Source organism: Myzus persicae, unplaced genomic scaffold, assembly GCF_001856785.1.
Source record: "Myzus persicae strain clone G006 unplaced genomic scaffold, MPER_G0061.0, whole genome shotgun sequence".
Taxonomy (NCBI): domain Eukaryota; kingdom Metazoa; phylum Arthropoda; class Insecta; order Hemiptera; family Aphididae; genus Myzus; species Myzus persicae.
This window is the reverse complement of record NW_019102330.1, coordinates 320,723-340,392: the sequence shown is the minus strand read 5'-3', so window position 1 is coordinate 340,392 and position 19,670 is coordinate 320,723. Positions and strand designations below refer to the sequence as shown.

At 29.7% G+C, this 19,670-nt stretch overlaps 1 protein-coding gene across 1 annotated transcript; it reads left to right on the top strand.

The window, feature by feature from the left end:
- The first annotated feature begins 5,631 nt into the window (after positions 1–5,631).
- LOC111031897 lies at positions 5,632–19,070 on the top strand. Its single transcript, XM_022312012.1, has 3 exons — positions 5,632–5,837; positions 5,975–6,174; positions 18,334–19,070. The coding sequence occupies exon 3, from the start codon at positions 18,358–18,360 to the stop codon at positions 19,057–19,059; it is 702 nt and encodes a 233-aa protein (XP_022167704.1). The 5' UTR covers positions 5,632–5,837; positions 5,975–6,174; positions 18,334–18,357; the 3' UTR covers positions 19,060–19,070.
- Positions 19,071–19,670: the final 600 nt, after the last annotated feature.

Genomic DNA, 19,670 nt, shown 5'->3' with positions numbered 1-19,670 from the left:
TTTACACACCACGTTAAGACCTCCGCCGCCGCGTTTATATACGTCATTCGCGTGTTAACACGATTTTTTATTTTATTTTTTTTGTAGGTTTTGTTCATTATTTTTGTAATACCCGCACAATTTTATATTTTTACCAGACTCAAATATCACACGTCATATTACACACACTTTTTAAGCGAGTTCAGTTTTCCTGTGTACAAAAGGTGCGAGATATCGGTGCATACAATACTGCAGCTGTAGGTTTATCGTATGACCAACAAGCGTGCCTTTTATTTATATTATTACGATACGCACACAAAAACTATAATATAATCATTAATTTTGTGGCCTGGTGAGGCGCGGTCGTATGCTCAATATGCGGCAACGTTCTGAACGTACGTACCGGCCGTCGTTGCTAGCTCTCGGATGGGTGACCACTTGAGTTTTTAGTAACAAATCCTTGTCACACACGAAAACGTGTTGCGACCAACCGCCCCCCTCCCCCACACACAGCACCAGGCTAATGACCTTTGTAGTTGAAGCCTTAATCCAAAAAAAAAATCATTAATTTAGGATATTATAATAATAGTATTATAGTAACAGATATGTGCAGCTGTATATTATATTTTGATTTTTTAACTTATAGGATAACAGTATAGGCAATAGACATGTAATATTATGATGCAATTATATATTTTATTTTCTTCGTCGCTAGGCTATTAATCAATTTAAAACCTCTTAAAACCACTGATTTTATAGTTAAAAATAACTCGATTTGTATCTAATGTCTATTATGTCACGCACACACACACACACACACACACACATATATTATCATTCTAATATTTAAATACAAAAACTTTCTATGTTGCGCAGTTATGCATCATTCCTCAATGCTGCAGTTAATACCAGAGCGTATTATAGTTCTTCCGAATGTAATCGATAATTAATTGTTTAAATTATAACGACAAAGCATCAAAACTAAATATGTTTGTTGAAGCCTCTGAAGGGTATAATCATAATTATTTTAAAATGTCAAAATTTACGGGATATCGTTGCCTACATTTACAGCTGTATTTATAGTACGACCGTACAATATGCAACACTTGCACATTCACCCAACTATCTTCATTAATCCTGGATATTATAATAGGGATACAACTGTGTGTGTATATTATGTTTTTTGTTTTTTTATGTATGTAGGATATGTAGGTAGACATAAATAATGCTTTTTTATATCTTATTTTCTCCATATAGTAGTCGGTCATCAATTCAAACCTCTTAAAACAACTAATTTTAGTTAAGGATAACTTGATTTTTGTCTAATGTCTATTATACATATAATATTACACACGCACATTCATATGATATATCATTCTAATATTATCAAAAACTTTCTATCGTCCATCGTCAGTGTTATATATGATTCCACTATGCCCGAGCGTATTATGTTTTTTCCGAATGTAATCGATAATTACTTCATACTTGTATAAATTACAACTACAAGAAATATCTAAAACTAACATTTATTGAAGGGTAATCATAAATAATATAGTATTATGATAAAATGTACCTCGATATTTGTGTTGATAAAATAGGCCATCTATCAGCCCATAATGCTATAATGTTACGAGTGTACCCACCTACGTGTATTTGAGTAATTAACGAAATTTACTTTCAATCATAAATCATATGATAATTTATAGCATATATTGATTAGCGATAGCAACGCATACATTAAATGTGTAGGTGTATTTATAGTAAAATATTATTGCGTTAAAATACGTGTGGACTGCAAAGGCCTTAAAAGTGGTTAGAGGCCAATTTTTAGATTGAAACAAAATATGTAAAAATATTAAATACATGTCCTATTATATATATTTCATATTTTTTAAATGTCTATTACTATATTTTATTGGTGACCCGCCCGAAGACAGAATTTTACTGATTTGGCTCGCCAAAGAAAAAAAAGGTCGAAGTTCACTGCCGTACAATACTAATAAAATATTATAATATGTTATCGGAACGTTATTCATTGACCATGGTTACATACATTTATAGGAGTTTGAACTTGCTTTAATGTGATATGTTTCAAAACTTTCTAAAATAACTTTTAAGGTTTTAATTACATAAAAATAACAAAACAATTATTTTGAATACATACAATTGAATTTGATCAGCTGTATTATTGATTATATAATATATTTCAGAACGCCTAGTTCTTTTCAAATAAGCTTATTCGTTTTGCTTTAATTATAAGTTTGTTACAAAATACGCGATAATTGAATAAAGCTGCAGGCTCATATTTTACATAAATCAATTTTTTAAAACTTTCTATTTCATTTTAAAAATTGTGTGAAATATCTTTTGTCTAAGGAATAATTAATTTAATGTTTGGGCTTTTTTTTAGTTTTTAATTCAAATTACTTTAAAATTTAATTAAATTTCATCATTGTTTGATAATATATAATGATAATTATTTCTTGTTTACAGTTGAAGTAATAATAACTAAGTGAAACTTTTTTAACGAATATAAATGATATTCTTTTGTTTTTATTGAAAATATATGATTACAATATGTATTTGGTTATTATCATTGTATACCTCCAATAGCCAATAGGTGCATGCATATTATGATTATATACTTGGTTTATTATGAAACATTTACATTTCGAATATTCGAGTAAATATGTCATATATCCATAAAATGTAATTTTTGAAAAATAATTTTAAAACTTTTTGCAATGATTATAAATTGAATAATTTTAATTTATAACACAATCATTAAAAAAAGAAATTTGGGATGTACAATATTATGATTTAAGCACAAATTTGAAATTTTTGAATGTTTATAATGAATATTATTTCTATTCTATACCCACAAACCAATGTATTATTTTGAAGTTTTCTTCAAACATTACTTTTAGTTTCTTAATTTTTAATATTGTTTGATAATAATTTTTAGAATATTATAATATTGATTATTTAGATAAAATACATTTTAATATTTTATCATTTATTTTATTCGTGCTATAATAAATATATACGTTTAAACTTTAAATTGAAAACAGTAATACTGTAATATTTGCTATTAAATTATTTATGTGTACTCTAATAGATACCACAGGGCACATATTATATACATTCACATTGTACTACAATGTACTCATGTACGGGTATATGTACATATACTATGAATAATAGTAAATGCATACCCGGATATTGGCATTATAAGAGTACTTTCTAGATTATTGATCCAAAATTGAAGTGTTATTGGTTGTAAAATATAACATATATTTAGGTCGGTTCAAATTTACAAGACACATTAATATGACTCCCACACTTAATATTTCAATATCATTGTTAATATAATAGTATTAAAATTAAATAATAATTAATAAAATGTATATATTTCATATGTAGCCATAAAGGTACTTATATACACTATATCAAACGTTTATTGATATAGTATATATTTTTATTATTAAAAATTAGAATTTAACTTGTGACATAAAGCGACCTTCGACATCTACTCATTAGTTCATCAATTAGTCTCTCTATTTTATGTGATCATTTAAATTACCATTTTTTTCTTTTAAAATCTTTTTCTAAAATAATTCTCTTTCTTCCAAAAATGTCTTCTTGATAAAAGCCATCCTTAATTTTATACTTCAGATAGGTTTAAAAATGTAACCCTATGAGCTTTAAACGAAGTCTTTTCGTTTCTGCTATTATTACAATTGCTATTATTTTATTTATAGTCGAGATACAGTAATCTTATTGAATGAAAATTAATCGAGACATTTATTTCTTATTTATTTGAACAATATATATTTTCAAAAATGATCCATTACACAATTTCATATAAATTACGTAGTTTTTACGTTTATGAATATCACTGTACATTAAAAACATAATACCTACACTAGAAGTTGAATTTTAAATTATAGGTATAAACTTAATAGTTAATACCTACATATTTATGCGCATGCATAAAGCTATAAATGTTTAATACGTGGTAGTAGGATAATGTTTTGTCATAAGAAGTAAAATATAATTTTAAATTATACATCGTTAATTTGTATAATATATTGTTTGTTAAACATACATAATGAATTTGCCATATTATGATAATTCAAACATTTTAGTACAGAGAAAGTTTAATGATTATTCGATAGTTATTATTTGCAATTAACAGATATTGTTCTATACCTGCTATGAATACGTTTTCATAAAATGTTGTAGATTATAAAATTGTGAAGTATACATATATTATGTAGGTAGATACATTTTACAAATATGATGCATTTGTATGTATAATATTGAAGTTCAAAACTTGTTTCTTTCCTTCTTAAAATATTTTAATAAAATAAAATTATCATAATATTATTATACGACTAGTCAAGTTTAAGAATTGACTGTCAGTTTTTTGAAATCGAACTTTCCCTTGCAGTGAAACATTTTATCATATTTTAACTGCTCAAGTAGTGTATTCATAAATATAAAGTAATTTCTAGGAAAATAGAATCAATTATATTTTATGTGCTTTCGTTGTAAACATAAACTATTTACTACGTACTGTAATATAATAAATATATGTATTTAATTTTGCGATGATTGAACTGAGGCAGCTAGGCCTTTATTTTTTACAGACATATAAAATCAAATACTCACATTGATAACAGTTGGTAAAAATGTCCCAATTGTCCGTGGAAACATGATACATACACAATTATTTATTTACGAATAATTCAATAATTCGTCGTATTCCCATTACGGTGAAAATGTTAAGCATATAATCAACATTCGTGTACGTGTAACACACTCGGAGATTACTGCCAACATATCAAGTTTTAAAATATATAATAATATGTGAGTATATTAAATGTATATGTTAGACTTATACTACCTATATGAGTACCTACATAATATTATTGGTATTAGTTGTATTATATGTACCTAATCTATTTGTTATATTGTTTATTTACGGAAAATTTCCAGAAAGTAAAACCAAGCGATTTTGTCTTTTGTAGCCTCGAGATTTATCAATCATTTTTACGATTACAATAACTGTGTTTTTAAAATCTTACATTGCAATAACTGTGTTTTTAAAATCTTACGTTACAATATATGTACATATATACTCATATTATTGTTTTCCAGTAAACATTTCTGTAAATATACTCACTGAGTATAATGAATTTTGCAAATCTTTGAGTGTTTATCGCACTGTTCTCGGTAGGTAAACTATACCTACCTCGTGATCAGTTTTTTTTGTAGGCACCGTGATTGTATAGTTTGTGCAATTTTTAACCTTAAAATCGTTAGTTGCTACTAATTTTTATAATTTTTTTTTTTTTAAAGATACATAATATGTAGAAGAAATTCAATTGTTTATAATTTTATATATCTATTGAAAGAGGGAGGTTGTAACTGGCGAAAAATGTCACACTGTGATGGATGCAAATTACAACCTAAAAACGCCGCTGCTGAGTACCTACCTATCTATGCAACTTGCAAGGTCTACCATTATGATTATTTGTGATGCAATATGTAATTATAATTTCAAAACAGACGGGCCATAACAATAAAACAATATATAGTAATAATAATAAGTAGTTAGGTAGGTACTTATTTATATGCCTATGTAGGATATTTAATATAATATGTTGTATTTCCTTCAAAATCGTTATAACGTCTCCACTCTTCATCGTCAGACTACGATTTCACAACTCGGTAAAGTCGGATCAACGAGATTGCGAGACAGGCGGGATGACATTATAATAATAATATAAAACAATGCGTTATTAGGCAGAGGGGCTGATGAGCTATACTCTGCTAGTCAGCTATATATTATAGTAAGTATTAGTATAGGTACCTATGTACTCCCGTAAACAAATTATAATAATAATTAATATTTAGGCGTACCTACGTCGCACATTTTATATTATCATTATTAAATCGTATTAAAAAATGTGACTGTGCACTGTTGCAGGTATACTCATAATGTGCGCATGGACAGGAAAACGACGAATATTCGAATTTCGTTCATGTGACGCAATATCACTTACGGAGGCTCCTTCGACCTTGAAGAACATCTCTACAAATACAATATATAATATATTATGATATTATTATTAAATACATCCATCATGTGCCACACTCTACGAATCGTGTGGATGCATCAAATAGCAGGTAAGCGTTTAAAGGAATTTTTTTCGCGATATTTTTCCTTGTGAGCCTACGCAGCTGTAGCAATGTACTGTGTACACGATATATATATAGCTTGCGCATATTTTCCATCGTTCCAAACATATTTTGTCGGTTTGCACATACTTATACTAACTACATAATATAGGTACATGCATTTATTTAAACATTGGAGTATACCTGCACACGCTTCAAGAATGCAAGTAGCTTGTATCGCATCACGATAAGGTAGTTATATAGGTATATAATATGTATAATAAATATATGTGTAATGTGTGTATGAACTTCAAATTATGGTACATAACGTGTGATAACTACAGAAGCAGAACCTAAATAGAAAATTACATTAACAAAATATGTATTACAATAAAATATAATATCTTGAAATATTTTCAAAATGTAATTCTGCTATGTGAGAACGATGACTTTATAACACAAAATGTTTATAAAAAAAAACAATTAATTATAAACACATAAAAATTAATATCACAATATTCACAATATACACATACTATTTATTATACACATAATATATTATGAGTATATACCCGATCCACATAATATGACGTGGTTGATTAGGACCGCAGGGAAACATAAGAACGAAACAAAAAAAAAAAGAGGTTGATTAGAAACGATATAGTAGGATGAAAACGTGTTTGACTCTGTTTTGTTATGAATTTTTTATTGATAATATATGAGACTTAAATGACAAATGCCCAAGATATATTAAAATATAGGCGGTATATAAAAGTACTGTTTTATACTTAAATATATTCGCCGTCAAGGTGAGTATAATAATTGTGTACTTTCAAATAAATTGTATGTATAGGTAGGTTGTAAGAAAATATAATCGTATACACAACTTGAAATTAAGTAATTCGGGGATCACAGCCACTTTTCGTTTGGTTAAATATATTATGCATTATCGTTAAGTTATAACCAGGGTCTTGGCTGAATTTGGTTATAAACTTATAACCTATGGTAAACTACTAATATATGTACTGTAAATTGGTTAAAACTAAAATTTATATTATTTGATAATTAATTTATTGATAAAAATATCATTTAAATTGTATATTAAAATAAATTAATCTGATATGCATTATAATATTATATAGATACCATACCTAGGTAGTTGCATTTTAGCAAGTAATATTGTATTTAAATCCGACACTTAAAATATTTTGTAAACTTATTATTTACTTTTATCCTTTTATCGGACTCATGTAAATACAAAATTAAAATCCCTCAAAATTCAATTGGTTCACGAGTATATCGGCTTAAAATGTTTAATATTAAAAATCAATATAACGGACGGAGTGCTATATGCATAGGTAATATGCTGGTAAAAATCACAATAGAATTCAGTCTAAATAGCATATTATACGCATAATAATTATATGAAAAAGTTTTTTTAAATATTTGTTCTTGTGTCCAAGTATTTATCCGCGATATATTTACCAATAGTAGTCAGTTGCAGTGAAATTAAGAACCGTATCGACATTGAATAACGCCTTTGTTGTTTATAAATATTATAACATTTTGATCTTTTCCTCTTCAGCTCAGAATTGGTCAGCATAATTTTGGATTTTGAATGGAATAAAGAAAAGATTGCTATGATATATGTATATAGGTGATATTGTGCATGGTTTAGTAATAATGTATTATTTGTATGCCTTTTTTTTAGTTTGCACTTTTTAGAACAATAGGGAAGCTCGAAAAGATTCACACAGCTATATATATGTTTATTGTTTACATGAATTCGAAATTAAATACACAATAGCGCTTTAGAGGGATTGATTTTTTTCGATGATTTGCCAGTTGTTATTGTGAATTGTAACTAAAAAAAAAAAACAACAGACATTCGCGTTTTTCTTTTTTTTTTTAATTTCATTATTTTTTCGAACAAACCTAACTGTTTATTGATGTTTCCCAAATGCTATTAATTTCGAATTAAATTTTAAATTGATATAAAATTGCAGTATGTAGTTATACGAGAGTATAAGAACAACACTTGCTAAAATATTAATTTTAACATTTTAATTTTTTTTCCCCATATATAACAATATGTATAAATATTTTATTCTATGCGATCATGGAAGTTAAATACTTAAATATAATTTCAAAATAAATTCTATAATTAACCGATCAACCGATCAAATATACAATATACTGTATTTGGTGCTAATTATTAATTGATGGAAAAATACAATAGGTATTATTTATCCATATTATGTTAACATAATTACAATTTAAGAAAGTTGGTCAAGTACACTAGTGTACATTAGGTCATTGTAATTGATGTGTTAAAATTGAACTCAATAAAATTGCATAATTGTATACAAAAAATGATTCCAAGCGAAGACATCCAATATTGCTAAATATTTTATAACATACATTATAATATCTATATTGTTACTAAGTAATTTATTTTACTAATAGTGATAAAGTAGGCTGATTTAATTGGTACTGAAAACAGTGAAAATATTGAATTTGAAATTGGCATTGCATGTATAAAATATAATAATATAGTATATACCAATTATATTATGTTATTTTTTGAACCCTATGTTTTCGTTATACTAAATTAATACATTTCAATGCTACGTTGAATCATTTAAAATTTTAGTTACAACTCACTTAATAGTTAATACATAATGAAGAAAAAACATATACAGAAAATAGTTAGTGATACCCAACACTTGGTATTTTATCGTATAATGTTCAATTTTGTTTTAAATTCAATCACATCATAATTTTTTCGTTATTGGTTAAGTTAAAAAATACAAATTATCAACTATCTTAATTCATTCTTTTTGCTTCGAAATACTGATTTTTGAAAAAGATTAACTATAGGAGTAAAAATAAAACATTTATTACATTTTAAGTCGTTAATTTTGTTTTTTAAAATTGTTTTTCTATTTTGCCGTACATTGCAATCGAATTTGTTGTGAGTATATTGCAGGCTGTCTTTTAAGCACGCAGAATCCAAAACACACATATCATTGTAAAATCAATGCATTCATCACTCCGCTCAGAAATATATTGTATAGTTGATGACTCGACAAGTTTTCCAGTACTTAAATTAATAGTAATATGTTTTGCGAGCTCTAATAATCATCAATAATTTATTCAATTATCGCGTTCTAGAGAAATTATTGTTGCAATACATAGTTATGCAATATAATTCGTATGAGAATCTTAATGTTTTCGCATACGATCGGTGATTAAGACGTTAATATGAAAACAAAAATTGCGATCCCGTGGTTTAGAGTATACATACCTACATAAATTTAATAGGTAGATTAATTTTTAATAACTGCACGCAATGACGTTTATTAATGACACGACGATTATTGATTATAAAAATACAAGGACTTAAGACAATTATACATTTTAATTCGAAGAAACCTTGTATTTTAAAAAACGTTGATAATATGCCTTTAATTTAGTATATTAGCTGATATTTTCTGTCATGTGCAGATTTCATAATAAACGGTATTCAATAATATTATTTATTTAATTTTTCGGATGATAATATCTTGTATAACGTCGGCAGCGGGCTGACAAAATTATTAACATACTAAAAATAACCACGGATACCTAATATTATAACATTCACAATATTACATATATGATATATATATATATACAGATGAGTTATTTACTTCGATGTACCTACCTATATAATATATGATATATATATATATTATTATATTATGGTAATCAATATGCATGTCGTGTAAGTAAGACGCAGAATAATAATGCCATAACCGCCTATAGTTTTTGTTGCAGAAGCTGTGTATAATCTGATAAAGCAAATTAAATGTAGCACATATGTTGAACCGGGCTGAAAGTTTCGTATACTTATCGATGCCAAATCAAAACAAAACAGCCATGAAATATCTATTGAAAATGGTACAAAATATTATTATCAAGGAGTGTGGTAGGTAGGTTTTTGTGTTATTATTATTAACGGCGATGAACTTCATGCGTATATCTGTTTTATTTCATTTTATCAAGCCAAGAATGGCTCAAGTAGTGAATATATCCGACGATATATTGTGCAACGATGGCGTCAATCTCAATATACAATATGATATTTAGGTACGTAATATTATAGTAATTTTAGGTCTTTTTTATCGAGTCGCCAACTCGATGTGACCGCGGTTTTCACACTTTTGCAATCATTTTCGCACTATAACAATACGATAATCGTACTGCAAGATGTCGTTAAGGATTATTGCAGTGAACGTGTGCTATTAAACACGCTAATAAGAATTCGTTTGGAAAAATAATAATGTTATATATACTTAAATGTCGCATGCGCTCATCATCTAGTAGAGTTTAGTATATGGTGACAATATAATAATGTTATATTTTATGTGTAATATCCAGCCGCACAGTCTTATGAGCTTCAATCCGTTCGTGACATACATAAACCGTGTATTAGTAAACGTCCGCAGACCGATTATCGCAGTTTAGAATTTTTGTAAATCGAATTAAAACTCTGATGGCGATTAATGCGCTTTATACATACACATTATGTATTATAACAGTGCGATCTGCTTATACGTCCAACCATCTATACTCATTATAATCATTATGGTTCGATGTTATTAACGCGTGCTGTGACAGTCGACAAAATGAATTGAAAATAACGATGTAATAATCTTATCCCGAATTATTTTGTGATCACATGTCGTCATAGTTATAATATTATATGTCACTGTCTCAAACCGATCGTATTATAAATAATTGTTGTGACACAGCCCGCGGCGGACATAATCAAGAACGGCTTCAAGGGGTGAGCTGCGTGCGGGCTGCGCTTTAGACAAAATATTTTAAAATAATCATTCTGTCTTATTATTGTATTTACAAAAAAAAAAGAACTTATTATACTGTTCTATATTTTGGACCTATCTGTACCAAAAATATTTGTTATCTTATTTTTATATGGATCAATGCTTTCTAAAATTACTAGCTCCTATATTGTTTGAATTATATCTATATATGACTTGTTGTAGATTCATATTTTGTATCTATTGCCCCTCCACACACCTTCTTTGTTTTCTTTCCTAGAGGTAACATAGGACGTAATTACTTTTGTTTCAAGCCTAATGCACGATTCAATTACGACCGTGCTGCTTCAGTTTTGTTTATCGTGTCGATTATAATGTTATTAATATAAGATAAATTATTTCCGCAAGGTAGTGATCTATCCCCTGACCTGTTTAACATGTATACATCTGATTTTCCCACAACAGCTAACACAATTATCGCAACCTATGCTGATGATACAGCCATCCTTACTTCTGACACATATCTTGAGATAGCTTCTTCTGATCTTCAAAACCACCTCGATTTAATAAGTATCTGCAGGGCAACGACATGACGAGTCAAAATAAACCCCGAAAAATAATTTCATGTCCCATTCACCCTCAGAAAAAATAACTCCCCACCCCTTCAACTGCAAGGTGTTGATATTCCTATTACACCGAATGTAAAATATCTAGGAATCATAATCGATAAACGACTAACTTAGGGCACACAACTTAAATTTAAACGAAAATTACTAAATTATCGTCTACACATACTTCACCCAAAACTTAAATCCAAACTTTCTATAAATTCAAAATTAACAATATACAAATCTTTTTAAGACCCATATGGACCTATGGCTCTCAAATTTGGGGTAGCGCCAAACCGTCCCAATTACAAACCATCCAAGCATTCTAGTCCATATCCCTCCGTCTCATAACATCTACCCCATAGCACGTAACAAATAATACACTACACAAGGACTTAAAAATACAAACTGTTGAACAACTAACTAAACAATACTACACTCGATTTCACAAAAAATTACATACACAAAAATCCTCTTATCTCCCAACTATCATCACGTACACTTTCTGACCATCATCCTTGCCACCTTAAAAGACGCTGGTGTCGTGATCTTCTATGATTCAATAAAAAAAATCAACAAATTATGTTTAATTTAAATCTGAAGGGTTCTATTATTGGATAGCCTCCTTTATTCTGTCATTTTGCTATTAAATTATATTGTTTGTTTTACATATTATCACATTTACTTATTATATACTATTTATATATTATTGTTTTTTGTTAATACAGATTGTAAGTTTTCTAAAAAAAAAAAAGATGTATACATATTACAATCAATAATTGAATGATATTGATTTGATTCATGCATGCGGATGCGTTTAATGTATAACCCTCATTGTTTCAAGAACCATTAAGTTTTTATAAATATTTATTTTACATAATTTTTAGCCGTTACAAAACTAACATTTTTGGAAAAAAAATTTTTTTTTTTAATTCTCTCTTGTTTGAACGACGATGTTAATTTTTAATTTCATACGACGAAACAGAATATTATTTGGAGTTTAAATAACATTTATAAAAATCATAATTCGGGCAAGTAGTTTTAATTCAAGTATGTATAAAGAGTGTAGTGGACCAACATTTTACGGGGTATCCCAGTATCACTCCTCTTTGCTCATCTAAATTTAAACCTTAATCGTTTTTGAAATATCAAGTGTCTTCGCGTTAAATGGATCACACGGCTAACACATTATTAGGTCTATTGCTGTATAGTAGTCTACCAAGTACTGAATCATGATAGGTTAGGTTAAAACTAAAACTAATACCCTATCATTAACAAACGAAACGAATTTTCCGAGAAAGAGCATCGCGAATGAAATCGAATGGAAAGCGAACGCCCCTCGCGGTCTATTTATTTTTCGACAATCATCGTCGTGAGTCGTGACGCCGTCGCTTGTGCAAACGTACCCGTAAAACAAAAACCCCCAAACAAAACGAAATACTCCATTGAAATCGCTTCGACTTGCAATCGTTATTGGCGTGGGTGTCATCGTATCACATTATGCCTGTAAATCGAAAGACCGGAGCAACACAATTTATACTCCACGCAAAGCGCACGTAGAAGACTTTCACAACGCACTCGTCGTAAGTGTCTTATAACTCATACTTTATTTATGAACACCGCTGTATCTTAGCATCTACAATCTACATATAATATATATAATACTATAAACAGAGGCATTCGCCAAACATGCTTACCCCCACGAATTCCTTTAATAACGCATTTATTCATATTCTGATTTTGAAATTCTTGAATATACCTATACTCAAAGACCACCTTTTCAAAATCTTGAATTTTTCCGTAAGTACCACCTCCGACAAGGAGTGACCTGTCTGGTTTTTCAAATAAAAATCGTTCTTTTTTTCTATAATCTATATACGGTGTATACTATTTTTAAAATCGTAATGTACCTAATTTAAAATTAATTTATCAGTCATTAAAATGTTTATAAAACAGACTCTTTTTATAAAAAAATATTTCAAGTAAATTAAATCCTGCACACAATGATTATTTTTGTCGTTTTCACGCGACCAGGACAAGTCATTATGTGGTTGGTTAAATGTTGATTTGAAAGTAAAAATTCATTGCACGCCAGTATGCCGTCAATTTTAAACATTTTACCGGTAATAATGTAAATATTGTGCTTATCGTATACGACATATTATAAAATGTTTGTGGGTGTAATAAATAACTTAAGATTATCATGCGTGTTCGTGTGTTATTATCATTTTATTAGCTACTATAGTATAAAACTAATACAGCACAACAATCATAATATGTTCATTGTTCATATATCATACTAAAATTATTTATTATTGCTTGTCATGTACTCATAAACACGATTGTTTATTTTATTACCAAAAAATAAATACTCGTGTAATATAATATCATGTCGAATAAATGTACCAACGAAATTATGAGGATGATTAAGTGTCTTATCAAACACGCGTAATTAGACCATAGCGAGTTATAAATACTGGAGTATAACGCCTACACGGACCCCGACGAAAACTATTATGATTCGATGTATACTATGACCCGCGGACGTCGTGTCGCGCAGACGACGACTGTAGGTGCACTTCTAAGCGATTATAATAATAATAATATTATGTCATTAATCGCATCGCTGGCGGATGATGTACAAGGGTGGGTTTGACGTATGCCGGAACGATAATACGACGGCCGCAATATAATATTACAGTGGTAAACCGTCCGAAAATGGTTTTAACCACCCCTCCCGCGCCACTCCGCGTGTCTCGTATTATAACATGATGGGTAATGTACACATATAACTCTGGTATATATTTTATTATTTTCGCCGGCGCCGTCTATATCCGTACGATGCATAAATCCCGTCAGCGTGCTTATATGCTTTGTAGGTACATACTTATATTGTTATGTGTACGTTTTTCACCGTTTTCCACACACACGTCATCTGCACGTCACATTATATCGGATATAATATTATTATAACTTTGTGTTATAGTATCGTATTATTATGACGTCCTATGCTGAAAACCGCACGTTGCCCGACGTCTCGAAAGGTATAATTTTTTTTCCATCCAAGCCTTGTCTGCGCCCATAGATCCTATACTGCACATAGATTAACCTATATACATATATTGTATAGTGTTAGTGTAACTATATATTATTATGTTTGTGACGATTTCTATTGAATATATTATCATGCAGTTTCTGTACGTCACGAAGACTCACGAGTATACGTGATTTGTTTCATGCGTAGGTTTTAAAGGTATATTCACACTTTAATTAAATTATTATCTTATAATAAATGTATGATACACATCGCACATATCTATCGAAATCGTATTAGTAGGTCATCACTGCGGGAGCGAACGAGGAGTTGTAAATGCGTTTAGAGCGATGTGCGGAACCTGAATTAATGTGTATTATTATTTATTACTCATATTATACACATCGATTATCTCGGTAAATACAGAATTCAGACAGGGTTATAAAGAGACGTCATCGCCATCGTCTTTGCCAACAGCAGTTTTTCGGATTAAAATTTTTTCAGACATCACTTTTGAATATGATTGCCATCGGTTTTCAATTTAGTTTTTTAATACCTAGATATCAAAAGTGCATTATAAAAATATTCGTATAACATTATGTATGGATCTTATCAAGTTTAGAAATATAAATTATTATATTCTGAAAGCAAATTTCTAATGATTATCATAATATATATATATTATGTATAGGTAGTTGGGCGTACCGTGTACGAATAAGAGAAACATTGTGATACATGCGCATAAATTCTGTATTGTACATTTTTATAAATACCTACATGGTAATTATACCTGTGCAGCAATGTTTCTTATGTATAATTCAACAATTTTTATTCATATATAAACATGTATAATATATATTGTATCATAAAACCTATATATTGTACAGTACACGCTATTTATACGGCATATAATATAATGGACATATAAAACCCAGCACAGGCTCCAATCTGTTTTTAAACGATGGGGCGAAAGAATTTCAACAAGTATCCTTTCCAAAAATATGCTGCAGTGTATTTTGAAAATATAACATACATATATTGCAGACATATTGATCTAGAAACCTTAGAGCGTTTAGACGTTACATAAAACAAAAAATGTTCGTCTCCGAAGTCTCACCTATACCAAAACTACCCACTCAATAAAAAAATGATCTGAGATTGTAAACACATAATTTAATACAATAACACTATAATTATAATCTACCTAGTATGTATGATATACTTATAATAATTTAGGCTTTTTTCTAATTATTATTATCATTTTCTAAGTCAATTTTTTTGTATTTTGAGATTTTTACGATTCGTTAGTCTTGAAATACATGATTCTATTTATTCTCGAAATGTTGATATATCCCTACTGTAACGATGCCTATACATTCTGCACGCGTGCTCGCGTATACCTACCTATAATGCAGTGCGTCTAGAATAAAATATGACTATCATCGCAGGTGATATGTGCATGTATAATTTTAAATATTATCTAGCTACATGTAGCAAAGGCAAAAGATTAATGCGCCACCTGCAAACGTTCCCGTTTAAAACGTATACATTACATAATGTTATACAATTGTTTAATATTTATCATATGTAGGTACCTATATCCATATGAGTACATTGTACGGTGGTAGCCCATTATTGTATAGCATTAAAACGCATTCAGCACACCTGCTAAAAATATACTAAATAGGTATAGGGATATATGTAAATATAAATAATACGCGAAGAGAAAATAAATATTGTAATTCGATTATGTAATGAATTAAGCGTCGATGCGTTTTTTTTTTTTTACATATAGTATAAATTAATAATTTAAAGGGCTTTGTATAGCGAATAGAGGTACAATGACACTTATCGACTTTTATATTTTGAGCTTATACATAAACATCATCGTCACAATACAACATGCCTATATAATATATATTGTATACGAATTAAAATTGACATTTTATCGTGAACTTTTTTTGTTTCATTCATGTCGCCGAGTTTAGTTCAAATTCATTGTTCGGTATTTAGTATAGGCACACACATATCCGTACATCATATATGTACACTGCATATTATGTTAATTGACACTGTAGTTAAGTTTTTAATTACAAACGGCCCAATGACATTTGCAAACAACGATAGTTAAACATTTATATTATTATTAGGTACGTTCAACGTACGTTGTTCAACTGCAAAACGGCGGACGAGCAAACATAATACAATTATTCACGTAATAATAATAGATATAGTGTCGCGAATAAATGCTATTCCGACGAAATTAAAACCAAAATACACATTCGAGTATAACACGCGATTTTTATTTATTTTTTTTTTACTATTTCGGGTTTATACCTATGTGGCTATGTGTATAAAAGTAAACACCGTTGTGTGTGTTTAATATTTATAAAGCTTAAAATGTGTGTTTGGATGACTCTAATTTATTATGCACCTCCCTAATAACAACTGTAACTATATCATAATATTATACCTACTGTAGCTACTACTGTTATAATTGACTATATTATCGGTTTTTTTTTATTATTATAATTTATAAGAAATAAAGGGCGACTATGGTATGGTCATAATTAGGGTGTGGATTTAAAATATGTAAACAGCATTTATTTTCCGAATGTCCGATTAGACACGGCTGACAAGCTTGTAACCGTCTCCGCTGGCGTTTTAACAAAAATAAAGTGTACAGGTCACAGAATAGTCAAATTAATTTTTTACGAACGTTTGAAGTTTTAGATATTGGATATTCATCAGTAAATTAACAAATTCTCATACAATGATCTTATTTGGTTGTTATTTAAAAACTAATAATTATAGGTACTATACATTTTCATTAAATGTTTATTTTATCATTTTCTACACGCATGATTAAGTTTTCAGCATATTTGACTATTTTAAGTGATTTATAAACGTTTGAAATATTTTTAGTTTTTTATTCTATAAAATATCAATAAAATTGTATTCGTTTGATCAAAAAACCTGAAAATGTTATACAAGGCTCCTGATAAATTGTAACAACAGCAGTTGAAATATATTAATAATACATAGTCACATTTTTTTTTCATAAGCATTCTAAGTTAAAAATGTAGGAAATTTAAAATTCACAAAAAAATTATTTTGTGGTTAAAAATGCATATAACAAATTTCAAAGCTTAGGATTGAAAATCTTATATAAGTTTGCATATAATTAGTTAATTTCGTAACCAAAAAGTATATAATTCCATTCTTGAAGTTTTTCCAGTACTTCGATACTAACGGGAATGTTTGTTTTGCACGAGAAAAGTTCAAAAATATTTAAGAGATTAAGAGATGACATCATGTTTCACAAATAATGCAGATCGCATATTGCCGATTACGGTGATTTCAAGCCCAACCGAAGGCTTAAACTCCCGGCGAAATGGCCACGGCTAACCGGCCACGGCGAAACGGCTACGGCGAAATGTCCCATTTCGTTTGGAACGATATTTAATGGAGTACCTAATATTTTTCTGGCCGATACAAAATCAACAAAACATTGTTGAGATAGGTTTGACTAGTATAAAGTAGTCGTAGTGATTGTCATCACTCGAAGATTATTGACATATTCTGATCATTACCCACTTGCTACTCTACCTTGAAGCATCCACCTGCGTGTCTGCTTTATATTATCGTACTAGCTTAATACGTATTTTTCAATATGTTTACCTCGTCTGAATCCATCAAGCTGCGGTTGACGGAGAGTGTTAAGATGAAGTCAGTGTTCGAAGAGCTGAGATCGGCCAAATTTCATATACCATCGACGTTTCCAACCGGAGTTAGAACAGGGCCGGCCACAATAAGATACTCGTCGACGCCGAACGTGGCCACGACATGTCGTCGACACTCGGTAGGAGACGCCGAGTTTTATCAGTCGTCGTCAGTCCCGTTCGAACAATCGTCCAAGTTACTTCAGCGGCCCAAAGACATCGGACGAAACTTACTACCATCCTTTCCACCGGAAAACGATATGCCCGTAGCGAACTGTGCAGGACAAACTTCCCGTCAATACATGTCGCTGGTCGACGATGCGATTAGTTCCCCCGTTGTGGATACACCGGACAGAGTTGACACGACATCGTGTACGTCTGAGCCGGAACTTCGGGTAACACCGGCTGGCATCTTGAAGACAAGCGAATTCGGTGGCTGTCGGTGGTCCTCAGCACCGAACATCCTCCCGCGTTGTTCACTGATGGACCGGACCGACCAGAACCCGAAACGCATGACAAATGTAGTGACGTCACTCGTCAGGAGTTGTTGGCCTGCAGCGAGCCCATACATCCCAAACGGCGTCGCACAATTTGGAGACGGACGAAGAAATTCGTCCGGCGCATGTTGTGCTGCGCCGTTTGAGGTTAGGTTAAAAGTAAAGCGAGCAAAAAAAAATAAATGTTACAGTTGCATAATATACTAGTCGTTTATACAATTATTGAAAAAGTTATAGAGACAAAAGAATATATTTTTCTTGTTTAATAAAATTATTCAATACAGAGACAATTATCAAACTTTATTTATTTGTATTAAAATTGATATTTAAATAGTTCCTAAATTAGGTTCTTAACGATTATATCTTATATTACTTAAAATATGTCTTAAATAAAGTAAAAACTAATTAAAGTAAAAGTGAAGTGCCCGAGTTGATGGACTTCAAAGATAATCTTACTCGCAAAATTGATATCATTACCTACATAAACTAATAATAAAATCCTTATATTTTATTTAAGTATAATAAATATTTACTTTAAAAATGATGTTCGACCTTAAGTTAAAATAAAAAAATAAGTGGTTTACTGTACTAATTCACACGAATAACGATTTCGTGTTATGTCATTTTTTATCGGTTTTTTTATAGTATTAAAAACTAAAGTGATTAAAAGTGAATGAAAATGATATTGAAAATTTAATTCATGGAAATTGTGAAATTTGTTATTACCTATGTCCTATATGAATAATATGTAATGTAGTCCATAGCCCATAAGCCCCAATCAAATTTTGACTTTTTATTTACTTCAGAAACTATAATAC

Bases quoted from the DNA above. Each gene is read 5' to 3' on its own strand.
- LOC111031897 (XM_022312012.1), top strand. From the start codon at position 18,358: ATGAAGTCAGTGTTCGAAGAGCTGAGATCGGCCAAATTTCATATACCA.